This window comes from Hippocampus bargibanti, linkage group LG15, assembly GCF_051943395.1.
Source record: "Hippocampus bargibanti isolate YZ-2025 linkage group LG15, ASM5194339v1, whole genome shotgun sequence".
NCBI classification, from domain to species: domain Eukaryota; kingdom Metazoa; phylum Chordata; class Actinopteri; order Syngnathiformes; family Syngnathidae; genus Hippocampus; species Hippocampus bargibanti.
In genome coordinates this window covers 4,204,973-4,224,182 of record NC_142748.1, presented here as the reverse complement: position 1 = coordinate 4,224,182, position 19,210 = coordinate 4,204,973, and the positions used below count along the sequence as shown (strand labels likewise).

Sequence of the window (19,210 nt, the reverse complement as noted above, 5' to 3'; positions counted from 1 at the left end):
TTTTGAAGCTCTATCGAGAATAAATATACAAGATGAATGCTGTCAGTACATTGGAGAGACAAAATTCATTGCTACAACTAACGCCCTGTGGCTCCCCATTTGTACCGGTGTAACATCAATGTTGAAATAAAACAAAAAACAAACACTTTTTAGAATGTATTAAAAAAAAAAAGTTAATGATCTTTCAACGTTACACCGTCCCCGATCCTTATGTCAGCACGCTGTCATTGAAGGCCAGGCACACCACAGCCTTCTGATGGCCGCTATACTCCCTTTTGATCTCGCCCGTCTCCACGCACCACAAACGAGCCAAGTTGTCCGATGAAGCTGTGGAGAAATAACGTAATTCGTTGTTATTATTCCGTCGATCGTCTCGGAATGTTTCCGTCAAACTTGGCCTACCTGTGACGATGTACTGTGAGTCCCCTGAAAAGGCGCAGTCCCACATCCAGCCTCTAGATGTCTCTCCAGGATTGTTACTCTTGATGCTCAATTCGGTCATAAGAGAGAAATTGGACGTCCTCCAAATTTTACAGGTTTGGTCAGCTGAGCAGGTGGCTAACAGACTGAAGATGAAAACCACGGCGACATCCGCGAAACTCAATTTGATGCATCGTAAGGTAACATATAGAATTTTTTTTGCAGCTGCAAAGACTCACGTGGAATCGGGGCTAAACTTGCAGCGTAGGGAGTAGCGTTTGTGCGCCGGGATTTTGGTTTTGGGAATGAGTTGCGTCACCTCATCTCCTATGCCTCCAACCAGGTTCCACACGTAACAGTTACCCTGTTGTGAAGAACAATTAGAAAGTTTTAGGAATTATCACCTTCAAATTTTTTAGCTTTTATGCATCCTTGTAATCTGATTACATGATAAATTGTACATAGTTGTAACCACTTTTGCAGAAAGGGTTAAAAAAATGTTGAATTTACCGAGCTGTTGACTGCTGCCATTGAACTGGCATCTGGATTGATATGAACCGCGTTGACAGACACTTCCGGCTCAGGAATGAGCTGCTCATTATGGTCTGTTTTCAGATCCCAAATATGAATCACTCCACTCTGGTCTCCGACGATAAGTTCTGCCTGAAAATAAAACACTTTATTTGCCCGATAATGGAAAAAAAAAATACAATTTACGGCAGCAAAACCAACGTCTGTATGCATTTGTGAATATTCCACCTGGTTTGGATGCAGGCACACGCAATTGATGGGTGCGTTGACCTGAAAGATCCTTTGACACTGCAGATTTCGAGACCTGCATGGAATTAAGTTATTTTATTGTCTTTAAATACTTAATATTTATCATTTTCATCCAAACATTTACTCTAATTCTGACTTTGCTACTATGTTATCTTAAATTGGCAGACCACCAAAGAACCCTTCTTACAGTCCAGTTCAATAGAGTACCTCAGATCCCAAATACGAGCCATGCAATCTTCTCCTCCAGTGTACATCCAGCGTCCATCTTCATGGAACCCCACAGAGGTGATGTTCTTGCTTACGCCGTCATAGTTGATGACTGGGTTGGGATTGTTGGAGTTCAGGTCGTACATGCGGATATGTTGATAACCTTAAAAGGCAAAGCAAAGTACAAAACATGTCAGGTATTTGAACACCTACAATACACTGTAAGTAAGGAATCTGCTTAACATTAGCAAAGCAAAGTATTATCCATAACATACACATTATATGTATGATGATTTCTGAGTCATTAAAAAACAAACAAACCTGCAGCAGCAATCATACTCCTGTCAGGCGTGACTTCAAGTGAATTGACTTGCTGGCAACAAGATTTGTTAAAGAAACATTTAAGAAACAAAATCATTTTCTCGATTTTACAGTGATTGCATAGGAACTGAACCCACACTTCCTGCACGGAAGTCAGTTACGTAAACCACGGCCATCAGTTGTCACTCACAACTTGATCATTGAGTACAAAGTCGTGTTTCAGATTGATGTAATAATAATACATTTCATTTTTAAGCGCCTTTTCACCAAAAACAAGCTCCTAAAAGAGACGTTGAATATTAAAATAAAAAAAAAAAGCAGACGGAAAGACGCATTGCATTTTTTTCAACCGGAAATGTGATGCCTAATTAAGGATACCGAGTCCTGGTGTTGAACAGTTCGGGTGCAGATTCCGCTGTGGGCTTGCCAAAAGCGGACTGTGTGGTCGTATCCAGCAGTGGCCAAAATGACCGGGTCGCTGCCCACGGTCCCCTGATTCACGTTCATGCTTGTCTTCTGGCTGCCACTGTCAATGTGAGTGTAATCCACCAATACGCGTTAACGTTTAATTAATACACACACACCGCAAACTCCAAAATGACAGCACCTGACAGGTAACGTTTGTGCCGCGTTAAATGGGTTGGAACAGCATATATACGATATTAAAAGTATTTCTAGTAAAACTATAACCATGAATGGATGGAAAAACAACACAAATGACACTGTTTAAAGTAGGAAAAGTTAGATTAATGTTGATTACCTGTTTTTTTAGTGCTGCACAAAGTATGTGCGTCTTTCAAAATGACCCCCTAAGCAACAAATAATGGTGACAGAATAGTTCCGCTTTGCTTGCGTCAGTGTTGCCCTCTGCTGGCTTGTAATTTTATTGTCGCAAATGTTAAATAAAAGTAACATTGAATAGGACTCCCCTATAAATATGAAGGCGGTGTAAATTATACCTTATGTTGGGAAAATATATGGCAGCATTTTTATTTGTATACTGTATTGACATACTTTAAGAATGTTAACTGTTCATTATTTGAAAGTCACACGCCCCAGTTCTTTCAACTCCTTATGTTAATTATCTGAATGTTTTTAACATGTTTTCACCCCCTTACCAAAATCTGAAAATACTAGGGATAGAAAAAAAGTACCGTTAAGATTTAAGAGACCAGACTTGAACAAAAAATGTCTTTATTATACTGAATATGTCACTATTTACCACCTCAGACGAATCCAAAACAGTGTCAAAGAACAGGCATAATAAGAACAATGTAAACACAAACGCTCACTTCTGTGTTATGCTTAGAAGAAACAAATATTCAAGCTTCAACAGTGTATCTGAGGGGAGTTTCTCAGTTCTCCTTAGGCAGAGTTGACATGTGCTGCTTCACCTCACCCGGGTCGGCCAGTGAACATGCCAGGACCACTGCCCGCACTCCACTTTTTGTCCTTGTGGACGGGAGGATCTAAAACAAGTTATGCAGAAACATTTAGAATGTGTCTTTGCGCTGAATCTTTAAAAGTGAACAGCAATTTGTACCTTTACATATGTTTTGCATCTCTCCAGAAGAAACTTCCACTTCATTGCTGTGCGCTCATTTTCGCTTAAAGTAGTAAACTGCTCGATCTGAAGCGAAAGGAAAAGATACATTTTTTCCCCCCTCCTCTGATTTTTGATGAATAACAATTGTGCAATTTGTAATACTGTACTGACAGTGCATCCTAACATGGCCTCAGCAACTGGGCTTCTGAGGGTACAGGCGTGCAGCGTGCCCGTGTGGTCCGTGAGGTCCACCAGGAGGTCAAAGCCAGTGATGAATGAGAAGACTTGACCTTTTCCTGGACACAACTGGTTGCTGCAATACTGGACGCCTTCAGTCACTTGGAACTTGCACTTGGCGCTGAAAGACCATTAAAAAAAGTGAGCAAATGTTGCAACGAGTAACTCATCCCATGTGAGTGAGCATACCAGCGAGTCTTGATGACTTTGGAAATGCAAGAATCCAGATCGAGTTTAGAGATGAAACTGTATGTGATGCCATAGGAGGTTTCTGGTGTTTCTTGGCTTTTTTCTTTAAGCTGACTCACAGTGTACACGGTGGTGATTGACTCCACTGCTCAATCAGAAACAAGTCATTTGGACATATAATGAGAAGAAAATGAGAATGACACTAAATCCCACCATTTTTTTTTCACCACCTCATAATTTCAAACAGACACGTGGGCCGACTCCCAAACGCTTCACGTTTCTCATTAAAATACAGGGCCTTTTTCTTCGAATAATACCAAGAGCCAGTTTTTAAGAATTTATGCTAAATTACCCAACACATCCTCTGCCTTGTCATCTTGTTCCAGAGCGCCTGATTCCAATAGCTGTGTAGCATATCTGCACAGCAAGCCAGCTTCTTGCGTATCTGCCCCCACCCAAAAAAAACACATACAGTGACAATGTCAAAAACCCTGGCACTGGAGTTGACACATTTTTTTTGCACATGTCTGGCAGGGAATGAGTTAATTGTTAGCTGTTACGCTTTGACGTAAACGACGCGGTGACACGCTTACCAGGATTGACAGTGATAATGGTTTTGGAGTTGACTGTTGCGGTCATTCCGTTGCGGAAGCTGTCAAAGTTAATCTTTGTATCCGCTATGAAGATCACTTGGAATGAGGAATGGAGTCAAAACATGCGTTAGGTATCTCGAAAAATAACAGAGCGCTTCATCTCAAGTGTCTGCAGTTATGCATGGCTTTTATACGGGAATGTTAATAGGACGTGACGGGTAGGAATAACATTCCACTAGAGATTCATTCCTACCAGTCCCTTTGGATACTGAAGTCTGGACATGTTGAATGGCTTCTCTGTCCCAACTGTGAATTAATTACAGGTCAGGAAGTTAGTCTGGAGAGGCCAACAAGTTCAACTAGATTTTTTTTTAACCAAAGTCAATGGGATTGAAACAAACCTACGACTAAATGGAACACAAAGTAGGAAACCCACCAAATGAGCGGGAAGGACGTGACCAACTCATCAAAAAGCTTCACTTCCATCCTCTGTCCCTGGCGTCCATCAGATTTCCTGAACAGTTTCATCTCACCAATCTGAAAAAGTAGAACGGCATAGCGCGAAAACCGGAATGAAATGACCTTTTGATGGTGTTTGATGAAAACCGACTCCTATAAGATCACACGTGAGTTTGTGGTTCACGCAATTGAGAACCTACCGCTTTCACGCCAGCTAGTATATTTATAAATGATCCATCCAGACTCTTCCCATTGGCCACGACATCTCCCAGTGGGTAAAAGTCTCTGGAGTCCTTCACTGGCATGTGAATCAGCGGTAGCAACCTGTCACTGGTGTCCATGTCCACACAAAGAGACACTTGGGAATGAGCCTCTGCAAGCAGCAACCTATAGGGACTGGCATGGAGAAGGAAAGGAGAGCTGTGAATTTAGATATTGGAAATTATGTGACTTGAGGATTACTTACCCTGGTGTTGTAGGACAGAATCTTTCCTCTTTCTCCGGATCTTTGGTGGTCACCAATGGGTTTTCAATAATGACTGAAGACATAGTAATGACTGAGGCAATTAGCGATATCAGAGTAGACACGTTAGTAGGGGGTCGATCTTACCAACATCACCAATACTGAAACTGCCGGACAGCATGTTAATGTAACCATCACTCCCCCAGGCCGATACATTGATGAAAAAGTCAGGAGAGTCCTTGACGGTGAAGCCAAAAGTAAATCTGTCCACTCCAGCATCTAAAAAAAAAACAGTAAATGAGAAAGAACGCTCAAACGATTTTACAACATTTCACCACAAGAGGGCACCAGTGGACAAAATACGATAGCATGAATTATTTTACAACGTGATAATGCACTTATAAAATAATAAAGTCAACATGCTGACAGAATAAATGTAATACGTACTTTTTCTGTCGGGGAAGCTTTTAGTATCAGTTTTCCAAATGATTACACCGATCATTTTCTGCAATAAGATGCAGACAAGTTATAGTGAATCAATAAATCCAGCCTTAAACGTTGTATCACAACGCCAGACCATGCTAAGTTACTAATAATAATTATAATAATCATACAAGCCACCCTGCCCCTAAAAAGTTAAGAATGTTGTCAAAATAAGTGTTGTTTTACTTACAGGGTGAGTCAATTTGGGATGAAGCTCAGAGATGCAATTGTAGTTGATGGCGGCCATTTCCAGCACTTTTTCAAATAATTCTTCCCAACAACTTTAAATACAATATTTTATTAATATCAACGAGTTAAATACAAGTACAACAAACTAATATCAACATATAGTATTTAACTGCTCAAAGAATTCTGGATGAGTTTGTATCAGTGCAACCTTGTTCAGTTTTATCACGGCAAATGTGTTTGCTTGTTTGATGCCTTCGGGTACAGTGGGAAATATTCCAAATGCGGTAATATCGTTGAAATCGTCCAAACAAACATGTCTAAATATTGCATTTAAACGCTCTTTTTGGACTCTGCAATTATGCTTAGTCCAGCAAGCCAATTTCAATAAACACTTGTCATTCAAGTATTTTATTTCTTTATTTATTTTTAGCTCAGAAAGCGAAACACCCTATTTAAAATCCAATTCGAATCCCCTGAAATTTGTATTTCCAAACCTTTATTGGGCCATGGGACAAAAACATGTTGATTAAAAAAATATGTAATTTTATTGTGTATTTTCCCCTTTCAAATAGAACTCACAGTAAACCACCAAACTAAAGTAGCCTAAAACAATCTATATTCACATGTACAAAAAATACTGTCCGCTTTTGGTAAACAATGGAAAAACCCAAACCGGCACAGAAAAAATAACTTGAAAATGATGACACTGATATCTGTTGAACTGCATATGAATAGTCCACAATGCTACAGGGACATGTTATTGCAAAAAAGTGACAAAAAAGTACCGCCACACACAAAAAAAAAATATCTGCACGTGTGTGGTGTAAAAACAAATGTGTATTTTATAAACCTATCTGTCACTGAAAGTAATTATTATGCACGGATGAAAAAAGATACATAATTTTTAACCAAGTGACACTGCATTATTTGGCTTGAAAATCATTCCCAATGGCGAGCGGTGTCCCAATACCTTTGCCTACACAGTTTTAATTTCTTCTAAATGTCGCACTATACACACGACATTGTGGATATTGTCATGCTAATCTATTCCAATCATAAATCACAGCACACGATTCAACAAATGACATCTTGGCAGAGACGAATGTGACAATTTCCTGTCCGTTTGATTGAACAAAGCTGTATCTGACTCGTGATACTGTCTTATACAGCTAAGCATGACTGAAGAGCGGTGACGGTAAACCCGCAAATGCAGCCTTTTTCCTCATCTCTGTGTAGGAATAATCCTCACAGTTGACTGTTTGGGTAGATTATCATACTGCAAGGTTTTTTTTTTCCTCATCTCTGTGGATGAATAATCCTCACAGTTGGTTGTTTGGGTGGATCATCATGTATATCCCTTTCGACTAACGTAGATTTTTTTTTTAGCCATTTCAAATTTTAGGTCACTGTCTATGGATACATTTGACTTAGCACATAATATGTTGTGTAATGTAAAACAGCAATATATAGCTAGCTAGATATTAGCTATCTATTCGCTAGCTAATAGCTATCCATTCGCTGGCTGTCCTGTGACTATAAAGTGTCCTTGAGAGTTTTGAAAGTCGTTTATAAATGAAGTTTATTATTATATTAAAAAGTGATTGATTACATGTGTGATGGAATGTATCTGCTATTTAAAGGACAACCGACATCTCCGGACAAGTTGTGTCCATAATTTGTAAAATGGCTTCAAATGACTTCTACTGAGCGTATTTTACAAAGATTCCACCGCATATAGCTATATTTGACGTTTTAAGACTCGCACTGAATATTCCGGATGTCTTGTTTTTGAGTTGGTGACGAGTCCGTACGTGACGTCACTGAAGGAACGCCCCTGACCGAAAAAAGGACACATTGTAGCAGTCCTTCCATCACTTCAATGCATTTTGCTGTACTTTGTTTGGTCTGAAAACTTCGTGTAGCACCAAAAAAAGAGGCAGAAGAGGGCGGCAAAGCTCAATGTAAGGAATTAATCAGCCTGTGGAAACGGGCTGATTAATTCCTTACACACACCTTTGTCGCCATTTTCTGCCTCTTTTTTTGTTGATACATCCCCCCCCCCCCCCCTATTGCCTCAAAATGGCACGGAATAAATTCTTTAATCGATTGCAAACATGTATGCTTTCCTCTTCAGAACTATTTGAATCATATTCATAACTGGATGAGTAACAAGAAAGCATATTCTCCGAATCTGAAGCCATTGTTTTGATTCTCCAGCAAGGCAAGACGTCTTGGGGTGACACCACGAACAAGGGGGCGGGATCTTCTGAAACTGGCCATTTTCGGGTTCATTTTTTTGCAGATTTTGGACACTTTAAGTCATATTTATTTTCATTCATTTTATTTTCATTCATTCATTTCATTCAAGTCATTTTTGATTAAAAATATAATACTGGATGTTTTGGGTATTTTAGATGCTATAAAACGTTCTTCTAATGTCAGTTAGGAAACAAAAAAGTGATGTCGGTTGTCCTTTAAATGAAATGCAATTTTGAAATTGTGTTCATGTTTTTTTGTCTCTCATCAAAATGCTATTAATCACTGCAGCGTCTTTATGTCGCCCGATCAGATAAATCCATTTGGGCGAATGATTTATTCCCATTGATTCACAGTCTGTCCTAATATGACATTAATCATCTCTTGCTTCAATATTGCATCTGCAAGAAGGTCTAAGTTTAATTTGTGGTGCAATTATTTGTCGGAAGATTATTGCCGAGCAAAGTAAAGATCATAAATAGTTCACATAAAAAAACAGTTGAAATTATATTGGAAGAGTTGATTGACAGGAAGAAATAATAAACAGCCTTGTGTTCGAAGCTCAGCGAAATCACGTCATTAACATCAATGTTTCTTTTCCAGTTACGGTTTGTGGTGAAGACTCATCCGCCAGCGTCTCACTGTAAGTGCATTTTTTCCTCTGTCCTAATTAACTAAATTTACCTCAATGATTCGTAAATGCCGGATAGGATTTTATATAATACCAGTCATTTTTTTATTTATTTTCCTCTTTTGGAAATTACTGTTGAGTTCAATAATGATGGTGGACTGTGTTTGTAAATCATCGCATGTCATTTAAGGTTATGTAACACAGGAGCCATTTTGACTGTGGGAATTTTCGAAGTACAACGCTTCACGTTTTTGTCTCTCCTCGATGAGCGTCGTAGATTTGTCTGATCAGGATCCTTTTGGCCACCGCACTTTTTTTATTTAATAACTAGCTGTCCACAATGGCACCAGACGGGAAATTTGCGGTCCAACCGTGCAACCCCCGAAAGCGACGAGGATGAATTACAGACACCAGTGAATGCTTCGGGGCATGCCAGCAAAATGGCAGCTCTTTGCCAAACTCGAATCTTTTCGGGGTTGCCGCGCCTTTGTTAGTCCTCGGCTGTATTGTGTCTTTGTCGAAGCGCAGCTCTTCCTCTGGGAGGCCATTTGCAACCAGGAAGTCCTAATCTTATGTTTACACTAAGTCAGCATGTGATGTGGTTTAAAGGGCAACCGACGTCACTTTTTTTGTTTTTTAACTGACATCAGAAAAACGTTTTATAGCATCTAAAATACCCAAAACATGCAGTATGATATTTTTATTCAAATGCAAAACACCAATAAGAATGACTTAAAGTGTCCAAAATCTGCAAAAAATTGAGCCCCCAGTTCGTGACATCACACCAAGACGTCTTGCATTGCTGGAGAATAAAAACAATGGCTTCAGATTCGGATAATATGCTTTTTACACATCCAGTTATGAATATGATTCAAATAGTTCTGAAGAGGAAAGCATACATGTTTGCAATCGATTAAAGAATTTATTCCATGTCATTTTGAGGCAAACGGGCGGTGGGTAATGTCGCACCCAAAAATGGCGACCAGCTCCCGTGAGGAATGAATCAGCCCGTTTCCACAGGCTGATAAATTCCTTCCATGGAGCTTGGACGCCCTCTTCTGGCGACATTTGGATTTAACACAAAGTTAAAAAAAAAAAAAAAAAAACAGTACAGCAAAATACATTGACGTGATGGAACGACGCTACACTGCGTATTTTTTACGGTCAGGAGGCGGTCCTTTTCTGACGTCACATATGGACTCGTCATCAACTCAAAAACAAGGCTTCCTGAATGTTCAGCGCGAGTCTTAAAACTTAAAATATAGCAAAATGCGGTGGAATCTTATTAAAATACGGCCAGTAGAAGTCATTTGAAGCCATTTTACAAATTGTAGACACAACTTGTCTGGAGACGTCGGTTGTCCTTTAAGGCAAAGCAATTTTCCAGAGCTGTTAATTCTTTTTTTTTTGTACAAAAAAACAGTATAATTTTTGTACAATGACAGGTTGAAATATTTAACCGGCAGCTTTAGTTCACATGCACACATGACAATCGAGCTATTATTAAGAAAAAGACCACTTCACTGCAAAACCTCCTTGAAAGAGCCACATGACATCCCATCGTTGTTATTGCTTCAGATCATTAAACATATAGGCTGGTAAAACCTTATCCGAGACTTTTTACATCCAAGTATAGGTTTTGCAGTTGTTGGCATTAGCCCGAGTAGACTTTATTGCCGTCCAAAATACGAGTACTGTATGCGGACCCTATAATTTCCCTGCCACCTGTGTGATGGACGGTTCCTGCTGCTGCACCACTGGGCCCGTTCGAGGCCAGTGAATGCACACTTTCTGGTCACAGAACTAAATGTGTGGCTCTAAAGGAAAGGTGAAATGATGCTAATCATGAGCTGTCGAAAAGCAGGACGGATAATGAAAATAAACCAAGGGGTATACAGACGCTCCCCTACTTAAGAACATTCGAGTTACGAACAACGGTGCATACAAACATTTTTGTAGTAACATATGTAGTATTCTGTCCAGTTGTACATGTACTTATCTTTAAAGAGCATCTATTTTATTAACTGTTTATTTTTCAGTACAAATCAAACAAGCCTTAAAGGACAACCGACGTCACTTTTTTGTTTCCTAACTGACATCAGAAAAACGTTTTATAGCATCTAAAATACCCAAAACACGCATTATGATATTTTTCGTCAAAACACCAATAAAAATGACTTAAAGTGTCTAAAAAGTACTTCAATTTGAAACCGGAAGTGGCCAGTTTCAGAAGGTCCCACCCACGTGTTCCTGGTGTCACGGCAAGATGTCTTGCCTTGCTCGAGAACCAAAACAATGGCTTCAGATTCAGAGAATATGCTTTCTTGTTACTCATCCAGTTATGAATATGATTCAAATAGTTCTGAAGAAGAAAGCATACATGTTTGCAATCGATTAAAGAATTTATTCCGTGTCATTTTGAGGCATCAGGGGTGGGAAATGTCGCACCCAAAAAAGGCAGAAAATGGCGAAAAAGCCGTGTAAGGACTTAATCAGCCCGTTTCCACAGGCTGATTAATTCCTTACATGGAGCTTTGTCACCCTCTTCTGCCTCTTTTTGGGCCTACATGACATTTTCAGACCAAAGTGCAGCAAAATGCATTGACGTGATGGAAGGACTGCTACAATGTGTCCTTTTTTCGATCAAGGGCGTTCCTTCAGTGACGTAACGTATGGACTCGTCACCAACTCAAAAACAAGACTTCCTGAATATTCAGCGCAAGTCTTAAAACGTAAAATATAGCTAGATGCGGTGGAATCTTTGTAAAATACGCTCAGTAGAAGTCATTTGAAGCCATTTTACAAATTATGGACACAATTTGTCCGGAGACGTCGGTTGTCCTTTAAACATACATTCCATCCAAAATATCACACAGAATCAACTTACGAAGGACCGCAGGGGGCATTAGAAGTCTTTGTGTAGGTGTGAAAGAAGAAAGAAAGCAGATTAAGAAAATACTGTAAATGCTGATGCACCACTTTTTTTGTCACCATATAAACAAATAAGCTACCGTGTCATTGGGAGAGTGGCTGAGCCCTTGTAATGAATTATGAAAATTATGATCATAAATATGCTATAAGATAACTGTAAAGCACTTTTTTAAGATTTGCTTTAAATCGTTTATTATGCATAAATAAAATAATAGAAAAATAGAAAAACAGAAAAAAATAAAAAGATAAAAATATAAAAAAATAAAAATAAAAAATAGATAATCGATAACTAGGTAACAAGCTACATCAATAGATAAAAAGCTTAATCAAAAAATAGATAAAAAGCTAACTCCATAAAATAGATAAATAGATAAAAAGATAAATAGAGAAATAGATAAATTGATAAATATATGCATCGATAAACAGATAAATTGACAAATAGATACATATATAAATAGACAAAGGTAAAAAGCTAAAAAAACAGACAAATAGATACCTAGATAAATAGATAAAGCTAAATGGATAAATGGATAAAAAGCTAAACAGCTAAAAAGCTAAATCAATAATTAGATAAAAAGCTAAATCAATAAAATAGATAAATAGATAAATAGACAATTAGATAAATTGATAAATAGATGCATAGATAGACAAATAGATACATCGATAAATAGACAAAGGTAAAAAGCTAAATGGATAAAAGGCTAAATAGATAAGTAGATAAATAGATAAAAAATAAACTGATAAATAGATGAATAGATAAAAAGATAAATCGATAAAAAGATAAAAAGCTAAATAGATAAATAGACAAATAGACACATAGATAAATAGATAAAGCTAAAAAGCTAAATGGATAAAAAAATAAATCGATAAAAATAAATAGATACATAGATAAAAAGATAAATCGATAAAAAGCTAAATTGATAAATAGATAAATAGACACTTAGACACATAGACACATAGATTAAAAATAAAAGCAAAGACTAGGATAGGGAATAATTATCCAAGCATGTCGCCCAGGCATGTTCACCATCTCCCTGCGTGTCGACCTTCCCCAATTACGGCCTCGCCTTGGCGTCTGTGGCATGCCTCGAAGCGACGCTGACTATGCGGCGTCGCTTCACAAATCTCTTTCGAAAACAACACAGATAATTTTCAGAATATACCGAAGCATGCACAAACGTTTCACATCATGCAAGTAAGTGACTTGATGTTTTCGAGCTCTAAGAAAGAACTTGGATATAAAAAGGAACATCAGTGCAGCACAACGGATAACATTTTGCAACTGGACATTTTGTACCCGAGGGCAGAACATTCGAAAGACTCATCTTCTGGGCAATGTGGGTGTCTGGAAATAATACCATCATTTTACTGACTCAAGATGTCATTGCAACACTATGATGGTTAGAATCAAAATGTAATACCCAGTAAGATAAAATGATCCATCTGTTATTATATTTCTTGCGATTTCATGAGTCACGCGCCATCTTTTTTTTAAAGCACTCGCCGCCACCCAGGAGGAGATGAATTGCGAGCTTATTATTTGGAGATGTCATCAATTGCGTAATACAGTAAAGTCTCGTTATATCGATATTCAAGGGAGTCCGAAAAAATATCCATATAACCGGGACTATCGATATATCCGATATCGATATAACGAGACTTTACTGTATGTGTTTTTTTGCTTTTCCCCATTAGCAAAGCTTCTTGTTGTTTAGCTCAGAGTGGGCTGTTTGTTTGTGTAGTAGTTTTTACTTTTAGTAGTATTCAGGAATTATGACAGAGCGCCATTCTCGAATTTGTTCGGGTTTTGTTTTTTTTTTTTCATGCTTGAGTGCCGATAAAGCGCTGGTCATGGCCTCTGGCAGTGTTTTTTGTTATCCACAAGGTGGCAGTGGTTCTATTTTTTTCCCATGTTAGCGCTTTGTTCTAGCTTCAGCACTATATAAACCAATATGCATATATCGCATTGTATTTTTGACACCTGCCCTCATTTCAAGCTCATATAACTCCAGACCCATATAACTTAGGAAGTAACTATTTTTTTTTCTTATGAAAGAAGAGAGGCTAAGCTCTCTTACGCTGCATTGAATGTTTATGTAGTCCTAAAACTTGGGACTTTAGTTATTTTTAGACTTTAGTTAAATTTAGTGATAATATTTAATCACTCAGCATATTTATTTTTATTTTAAACCCTTTCATGCAACTTGTAACTTGATCACATGATAAGCTGTCCACTGTAGCAGAGGTCCGTACCGGTCCGTGGGTCATTTGGTACCGGGCTGCGCAGAAAGAATAAATAATTTACATAATTTCCGTTTTATTTATTATCTGAGTCCGAACTATGTTTTATTTTGAAAAATGAAAAATTACCAGATTACGTCCCTCTATGACTTACTCTTGACACATGTCAAAACGCTTGTCTAGGTCACGTGATACATACCGCTAAAATTAGCCCACCGTAAGCTAGCAAAATGAGTAAAAACGTGTAAAAACGAGTAAAAATACACAATGGATTCATGTTTATTAAAATATAAAAAAAAAAAAGTTTCCATGCCTGTCGTATCATTTTATTTTGTTGTATTTATCCACCGGTCCGTGAAAATATTGTCTGACATTAAACTGGTCCGTGGTGCAAAAAAAGGTTGGGGACAACTGCACTGTAGTATTCCTCCGTGCCCGAAAGGGTTAATGTACAGTAGTTTAACAGTCTCGCTAATGTATGGCGGCACCATTTTCCGGGCTCCAACCCATCGGGGCTGAATGGGAGCTTTTGTTTTTCCTGCGTGGATTTCCTCCGGGTGGAATTTGCTCTTGCGAATGAACAGATTACTGCAATCCAAAACACTTAGAGTAATTTCAAGTCAGGAAAATTGTTCCAAGTGAAGAAAAAGTGTTTGCTTTGCTCAAATCAATGCAGACAGTGACACGGAATGTAAACATCCACAAATTTCCAAAATCGGTTGTTGAGTAAATGTACTTAGTTGAATTACACCGCGACAGACGCAATGGGATTCCGCTCGGAGGTGAATCACACAATTTTATTCTCCTGGAAATAAAAAAATAAAAACATCAGGCTGCCAATGAAAATGTGTCGATGCCAAGAGAAAACTTCACCCATTCATCATCTTTAGCCCGCAGAATCCCAGTGGTGCATACTTAAGGAAAGTCAGCCCATCAAACTGTCTCCACCGACTCCAATCTTTACATCCTTCTTTAAGCCCCCTGGCCCGCGCCCCTCCGCCTTCCGACAGCATCTGACAGAAATATCGAACAGCATTTGACCCCGACTGACATTTTTTTTTCATATTTAAAAGCGTTCTGTTTTCAGGCCGTGAAAGGGGATTGAGCACGTTTCTTTAATTACTGCTGAGGGATACATTCAGCAGACGCCTTCATTTGGTTGGCGCGTATGCCCCCACTCGAACAATGATGCATTGTCCCTGAAAGATGGCCGCAAATGTTTCTCCACGAGACCCGAATGGTAGTTATGACTCATTTTAAAAAATGGGTTCATCAAGTGCCGATGTTCTCAACGTTCCCAATAAAAGCAGAAAAAAAAATGTTGGAAGCATGGAATTTACAGTACACACAGTAATTAGAATTAATATTTTGGTAAAAGCACATAACTAATAATAAGAAAGATATATTTGAATGATTTATCTCACATTTGTAAAGCTTATGTGGAACGGTCGCGGCTTGGAATTGAAGCAGATTTACAGTATGTGTGACAGGAGATGTGAGACAATCTGTTTTTGTCAATGCTACAGCTTTGTGTTTGCTTTCAACATTTAGCTTGTAGCATAAGTGCACATTCCACCACGACTTATCTGATCCACTGGTGAAAAAAAGGCTTTCATCCTCTCCTCTTTCATCAGAACGGCTCCATGTAATAGTGTTTTTTCTTGTACTTAAACATCAAATCATATATGGGGAAGTTGTTAAGATTGCACAACTGTCCATGTTTTTATGTTCCTGTTGTGTTTATTATTTTGCTTTGTATTGACTATTATGTGAAGCGCTTTGTTGCAGCTACAGCTGTTGTGAAAGTGCTACATAAATTAGGATGTATTGTATTGTATTGTAATATCGCTGCGGATTGAAGCATCATATCTGACGCTCACCATGGTGTAGCTAATATTTTGTATTTTAGCAAAATTAACATTTTCCATTGAATTTTCACTCATGAAGGCAGCACTTCATGACATACCCTTCATACTTACGACCTCTGCACTGTGAAGTCGGCGTGCTTGACTACTGGGCCACCGTATTTCTCTTATGGGATGGGATTTATTTATTTTTTAGCAGCCATTCCTGTTGGAATTATTTAATGCCCTGTTGTCCAAAATCTGGCCCGGGGGCCAAACGCGGCCCCTAGTCAATTTTCATCCGGTTCGTAGCTTCCATCATAAAATCAATAACGTCTTGCCTGCATGTCAAAAAATACATTGGACCGTCGCACTGCTGCATTGTTGTTGTCATCGCAATCATCTTGACTTTGCATCATTCAGACTTGATCTTAATTTTACTCCCTAGTGCTTTCTACTATCTTTGTGACTGCTTTATATGATAGTAATCTATGTTAAGCGCTTTGCTACAGTTTCTACTGTTCTTAAAGCGCTATAAAAATGAATATGTATTGTATTATAGTGTATTTATATGCATTTATTGAATCCAAAACTTGCCGCAAGGCAGTCGTGACCGCTCTCCTTGAAAGGGTTATAGTTGCCTCGTTTTAAAAAAAAAGTTTCACACAATAAGTTCTTTTTCAGTGACAATATCATTGTTTCCGATGTCAACATTTGTCTGTCTCCAAAAGACACAGAGAGCGATGTTGACAATCTATGCCACTTTGCAAGTCGATGAATCACAATAGCGAGAACGCTCGCCGAGATCTCAAAACAAACTGCTTAATGAGCTGCGGCGTCACGTGTATGCCGTTGAACATCCTGAGCACTAGCTTCTTTGTAAATAGGTCATTTATTTGAGAAGTACTCGAAAAGACCGACTCTTCATCTTTTGAGTCATTTGTCATCTGCACGCTCTCCACAATGGGAGCTTAGAATGTATTTGGAATAGCTGATTCACAGTGTGAGAGGCAGGGGACTGGGAGGGGATGGGGGGCAATTTCATTGCAGAAATGGCCCAGATGAGTGGATGTTTTATAATGGGGGCTAAAACCTGTCAAAAAGGAGACATGTTGTTTTCCTCAAAGCAGACTGACATCGGAAGCAAAAGAAACAGAACCAAAAAAAAAAAGAATTTCCTCAGGATGCTTGTAACATCCCATGTGGAAGGCATCAGGCAAACGCACGCTAATAACAATGCGGCTATGAGTTTAATAAAAAGGAATGGAACGAATTATTGGCCTTCTACCCAGTCTGCGCCATCACACATTAGCGTGGCCTTGGCAACTTGCTAGCGTGGACTGGGAAGGATGACGGCGAGTGGAATGTAGGTGGGTGCCAACCTTCCCCGGGATTAAGCGGTCAGCGCCCCTGTGGGCTTCCATGCTGCGGTACGTCGAGCGAACGTACAGAGGGATGACACAAATGGAATTGAGGGGGTTGGAGGGGGAACACATTTCGGGGTTCCACTGGGGACCATCAGCATCAGTTCAACAATAAATGTTGATTTGATTTTTGGTTAAAATGTAGGGAAGATTTATGGAGACTGCCTAGGGACATTTGACGGACAGAGAGGTGGGATGGGGAGTTGAGACTGGGACACTATATTTGTGAGCGATAGAGGTTTCCAAATTGTGTGTTAAAAAAAAAATCTAATTTTGTTTCACGCTGCTAGCATATTCCCAGCAAAACAAAACACCATGGTGTGTGTGTGTTCATCGGAACACACACGTGGACACAAACGGTACAGTAGCACATATAGACAGACGATATATCAAATTTCACACTGCTCGCATAATCCCGGCAAAACACCATAGGAACTGTTCATTGGAACACACCTGTGAACACAAACGGTGCAGTCGCACATATAGACAGGCAATATATCAAATTTCACACTACTAGCATAATCCCAGCAAAACGCCGTAGGAACTGTTAATCGGAACAAACCCGTAAACACAAATAGTGCAGTAACATATATAGACAGGCAATATATCAAATTTCACATTGCTAGCATAATCCCAGCAAAACGCCATGAGAACTGTTAACACCTGTGAACACAAACAGTGCAGTAACACATATAGACAGGCAATATATCAATCGTCAAAGGCATATACCGTATTTTGTATTGTTGAAGCTTTCCTGCAGCTTTCGGAGTCACAGATACTTCCAATTTGTTTGTATATTTGTCTCATTTTTATACTGCCTCCCTGTGGCCAAACTACGCATTTTTAGAAAAAGCATTTTGCGGGGTGATGAGGGGGTTGCTGACACGCGTCTGTTAGATCAGCCGCAAGACCCAGAGAGCACAGTTTAGTTCTGACCCTGCGGCGTGGAGGGAATCTAAATGGCTCCATCAGGACGTGTGCGATGTCTATTAAGTTAAATTTCATGACCTCTAATGTCAGCGTTTCAGCTCCTGTTTGTGATTACTTGACGTCTGTCATGGCGGGAGATTTATACTTGGCCCGTCGTCGGTCTATAGCGGAGAGTTTAAACAGGCGCTTTGAATTTCTTTGCCATTTTTCGACCACATAAAAAAACCCTTTGTTTTCATTGGTCGGTCCGCCGTTTAAACTGCGGAAATCCGCTGTGTTGTCTTCTCTTTCTTTCGGCTGTTTTATTTTGACCCATAGTCGTTTTCTCCTTGGCCATCTGTGATGTCATGCTCCAGACCACCAGAGTTGGACTTCTGTTCCTTCAATCTGGCTGCCATTTTTTTTACATAGGAATGATTATTGGGAGAAGGGCTGGAAAAGGAAACTTCATACCATTGATTGATTGATTGATTTCGTTTTTTGAGTTATTCATTTAGTTATTTAATTATTTATTCAATTAGTTAACAAACTTTATTTATTGTTTATGTGTAGTTATTTCTCATCCATAGCATGAGTGAATTCCACTCTAATGCTAATATGAACAGACGGTCGTCACTGTGTCATTGATTTCCTATAGGCCTTAAGGATCAATGACGAGCCTTGGAAACGCTTGTGAAAAAAATAAAAAAAGAATTAAAATATAACTCATTCACTGCAACACCATGTGCAAAAATGTGTCCCCTCCAGTGCCAGGGTTTTTGTCATTGTCACTCGAATTCCAGGACCCACATAATATTTAGTTTTAGGACTACATAAAAGTTTAATTCTGTGTAAGAAACCTTAGACTATCTTCTTCCATCAGAAAAAAAGTTATTTCCTAAATTATATGGGTCTGGAGTTATATGAGCTTGAAATGAGGGTGGCTGTCCAAAAATACAATGCAATACATCCATATTTGTTTATATAGCGCTTTAACAATAGCTAAAGCTGGAACAAAGCTGTACCATGGAAAAAAGGGAAAGGTGGAAGGGAAAAACATTGTGAGAGGCCATGGCCAGCGCTTTAT

General features: G+C 38.9%; 2 protein-coding genes across 2 annotated transcripts; both read right to left on the bottom strand.

The window, feature by feature from the left end:
* Positions 1-143: 143 nt before the first annotated feature.
* Positions 144-2,242, bottom strand: mlst8 (MTOR associated protein, LST8 homolog (S. cerevisiae)). The gene is made up of 8 exons (XM_089015681.1): positions 2,107-2,242; positions 1,729-1,780; positions 1,408-1,570; positions 1,180-1,255; positions 931-1,083; positions 660-784; positions 403-566; positions 144-327 (listed from the first exon to the last, which is right to left on the bottom strand). The coding sequence occupies exons 1-8, from the start codon at positions 2,233-2,235 to the stop codon at positions 209-211; spliced, it is 981 nt and encodes a 326-aa protein (XP_088871807.1). The 5' UTR covers positions 2,236-2,242; the 3' UTR covers positions 144-208.
* Positions 2,243-2,938: 696 nt separating this feature from the next.
* Positions 2,939-7,564, bottom strand: meiob (meiosis specific with OB-fold). The gene is made up of 13 exons (XM_089015690.1): positions 5,889-7,564; positions 5,663-5,720; positions 5,363-5,494; positions 5,219-5,291; positions 4,953-5,148; positions 4,730-4,830; positions 4,547-4,599; positions 4,294-4,389; positions 4,053-4,145; positions 3,701-3,845; positions 3,446-3,632; positions 3,272-3,358; positions 2,939-3,197 (listed from the first exon to the last, which is right to left on the bottom strand). Exons 1-13 carry the CDS (start codon positions 5,943-5,945, stop codon positions 3,084-3,086), a joined length of 1,392 nt encoding a protein of 463 aa, XP_088871816.1. The 5' UTR covers positions 5,946-7,564; the 3' UTR covers positions 2,939-3,083.
* Positions 7,565-19,210: the final 11,646 nt, after the last annotated feature.

Coding starts and splice junctions, on each gene's coding strand:
- mlst8 (XM_089015681.1), bottom strand. CDS start 2,235: ATGAACGTGAATCAGGGGACCGTGGGCAGCGACCCGGTCATTTTGGCC. Junction 1,571..1,728: donor GAGTATGATTGCTGCTGCAG/GTTTGTTTGTTT, acceptor TTGCCTTTTAAG/GTTATCAACATATCCGCATG. Junction 567..659: donor AAGTTTAGCCCCGATTCCAC/GTGAGTCTTTGC, acceptor TTTCATCTTCAG/TCTGTTAGCCACCTGCTCAG.
- meiob (XM_089015690.1), bottom strand. CDS start 5,945: ATGGCCGCCATCAACTACAATTGCATCTCTGAGCTTCATCCCAAATTG. Junction 5,721..5,888: donor ATCCCAAATTGACTCACCCT/GTAAGTAAAACA, acceptor ATCTTATTGCAG/AAAATGATCGGTGTAATCAT. Junction 5,495..5,662: donor AAGCTTCCCCGACAGAAAAA/GTACGTATTACA, acceptor TTTTTTTTTTAG/ATGCTGGAGTGGACAGATTT.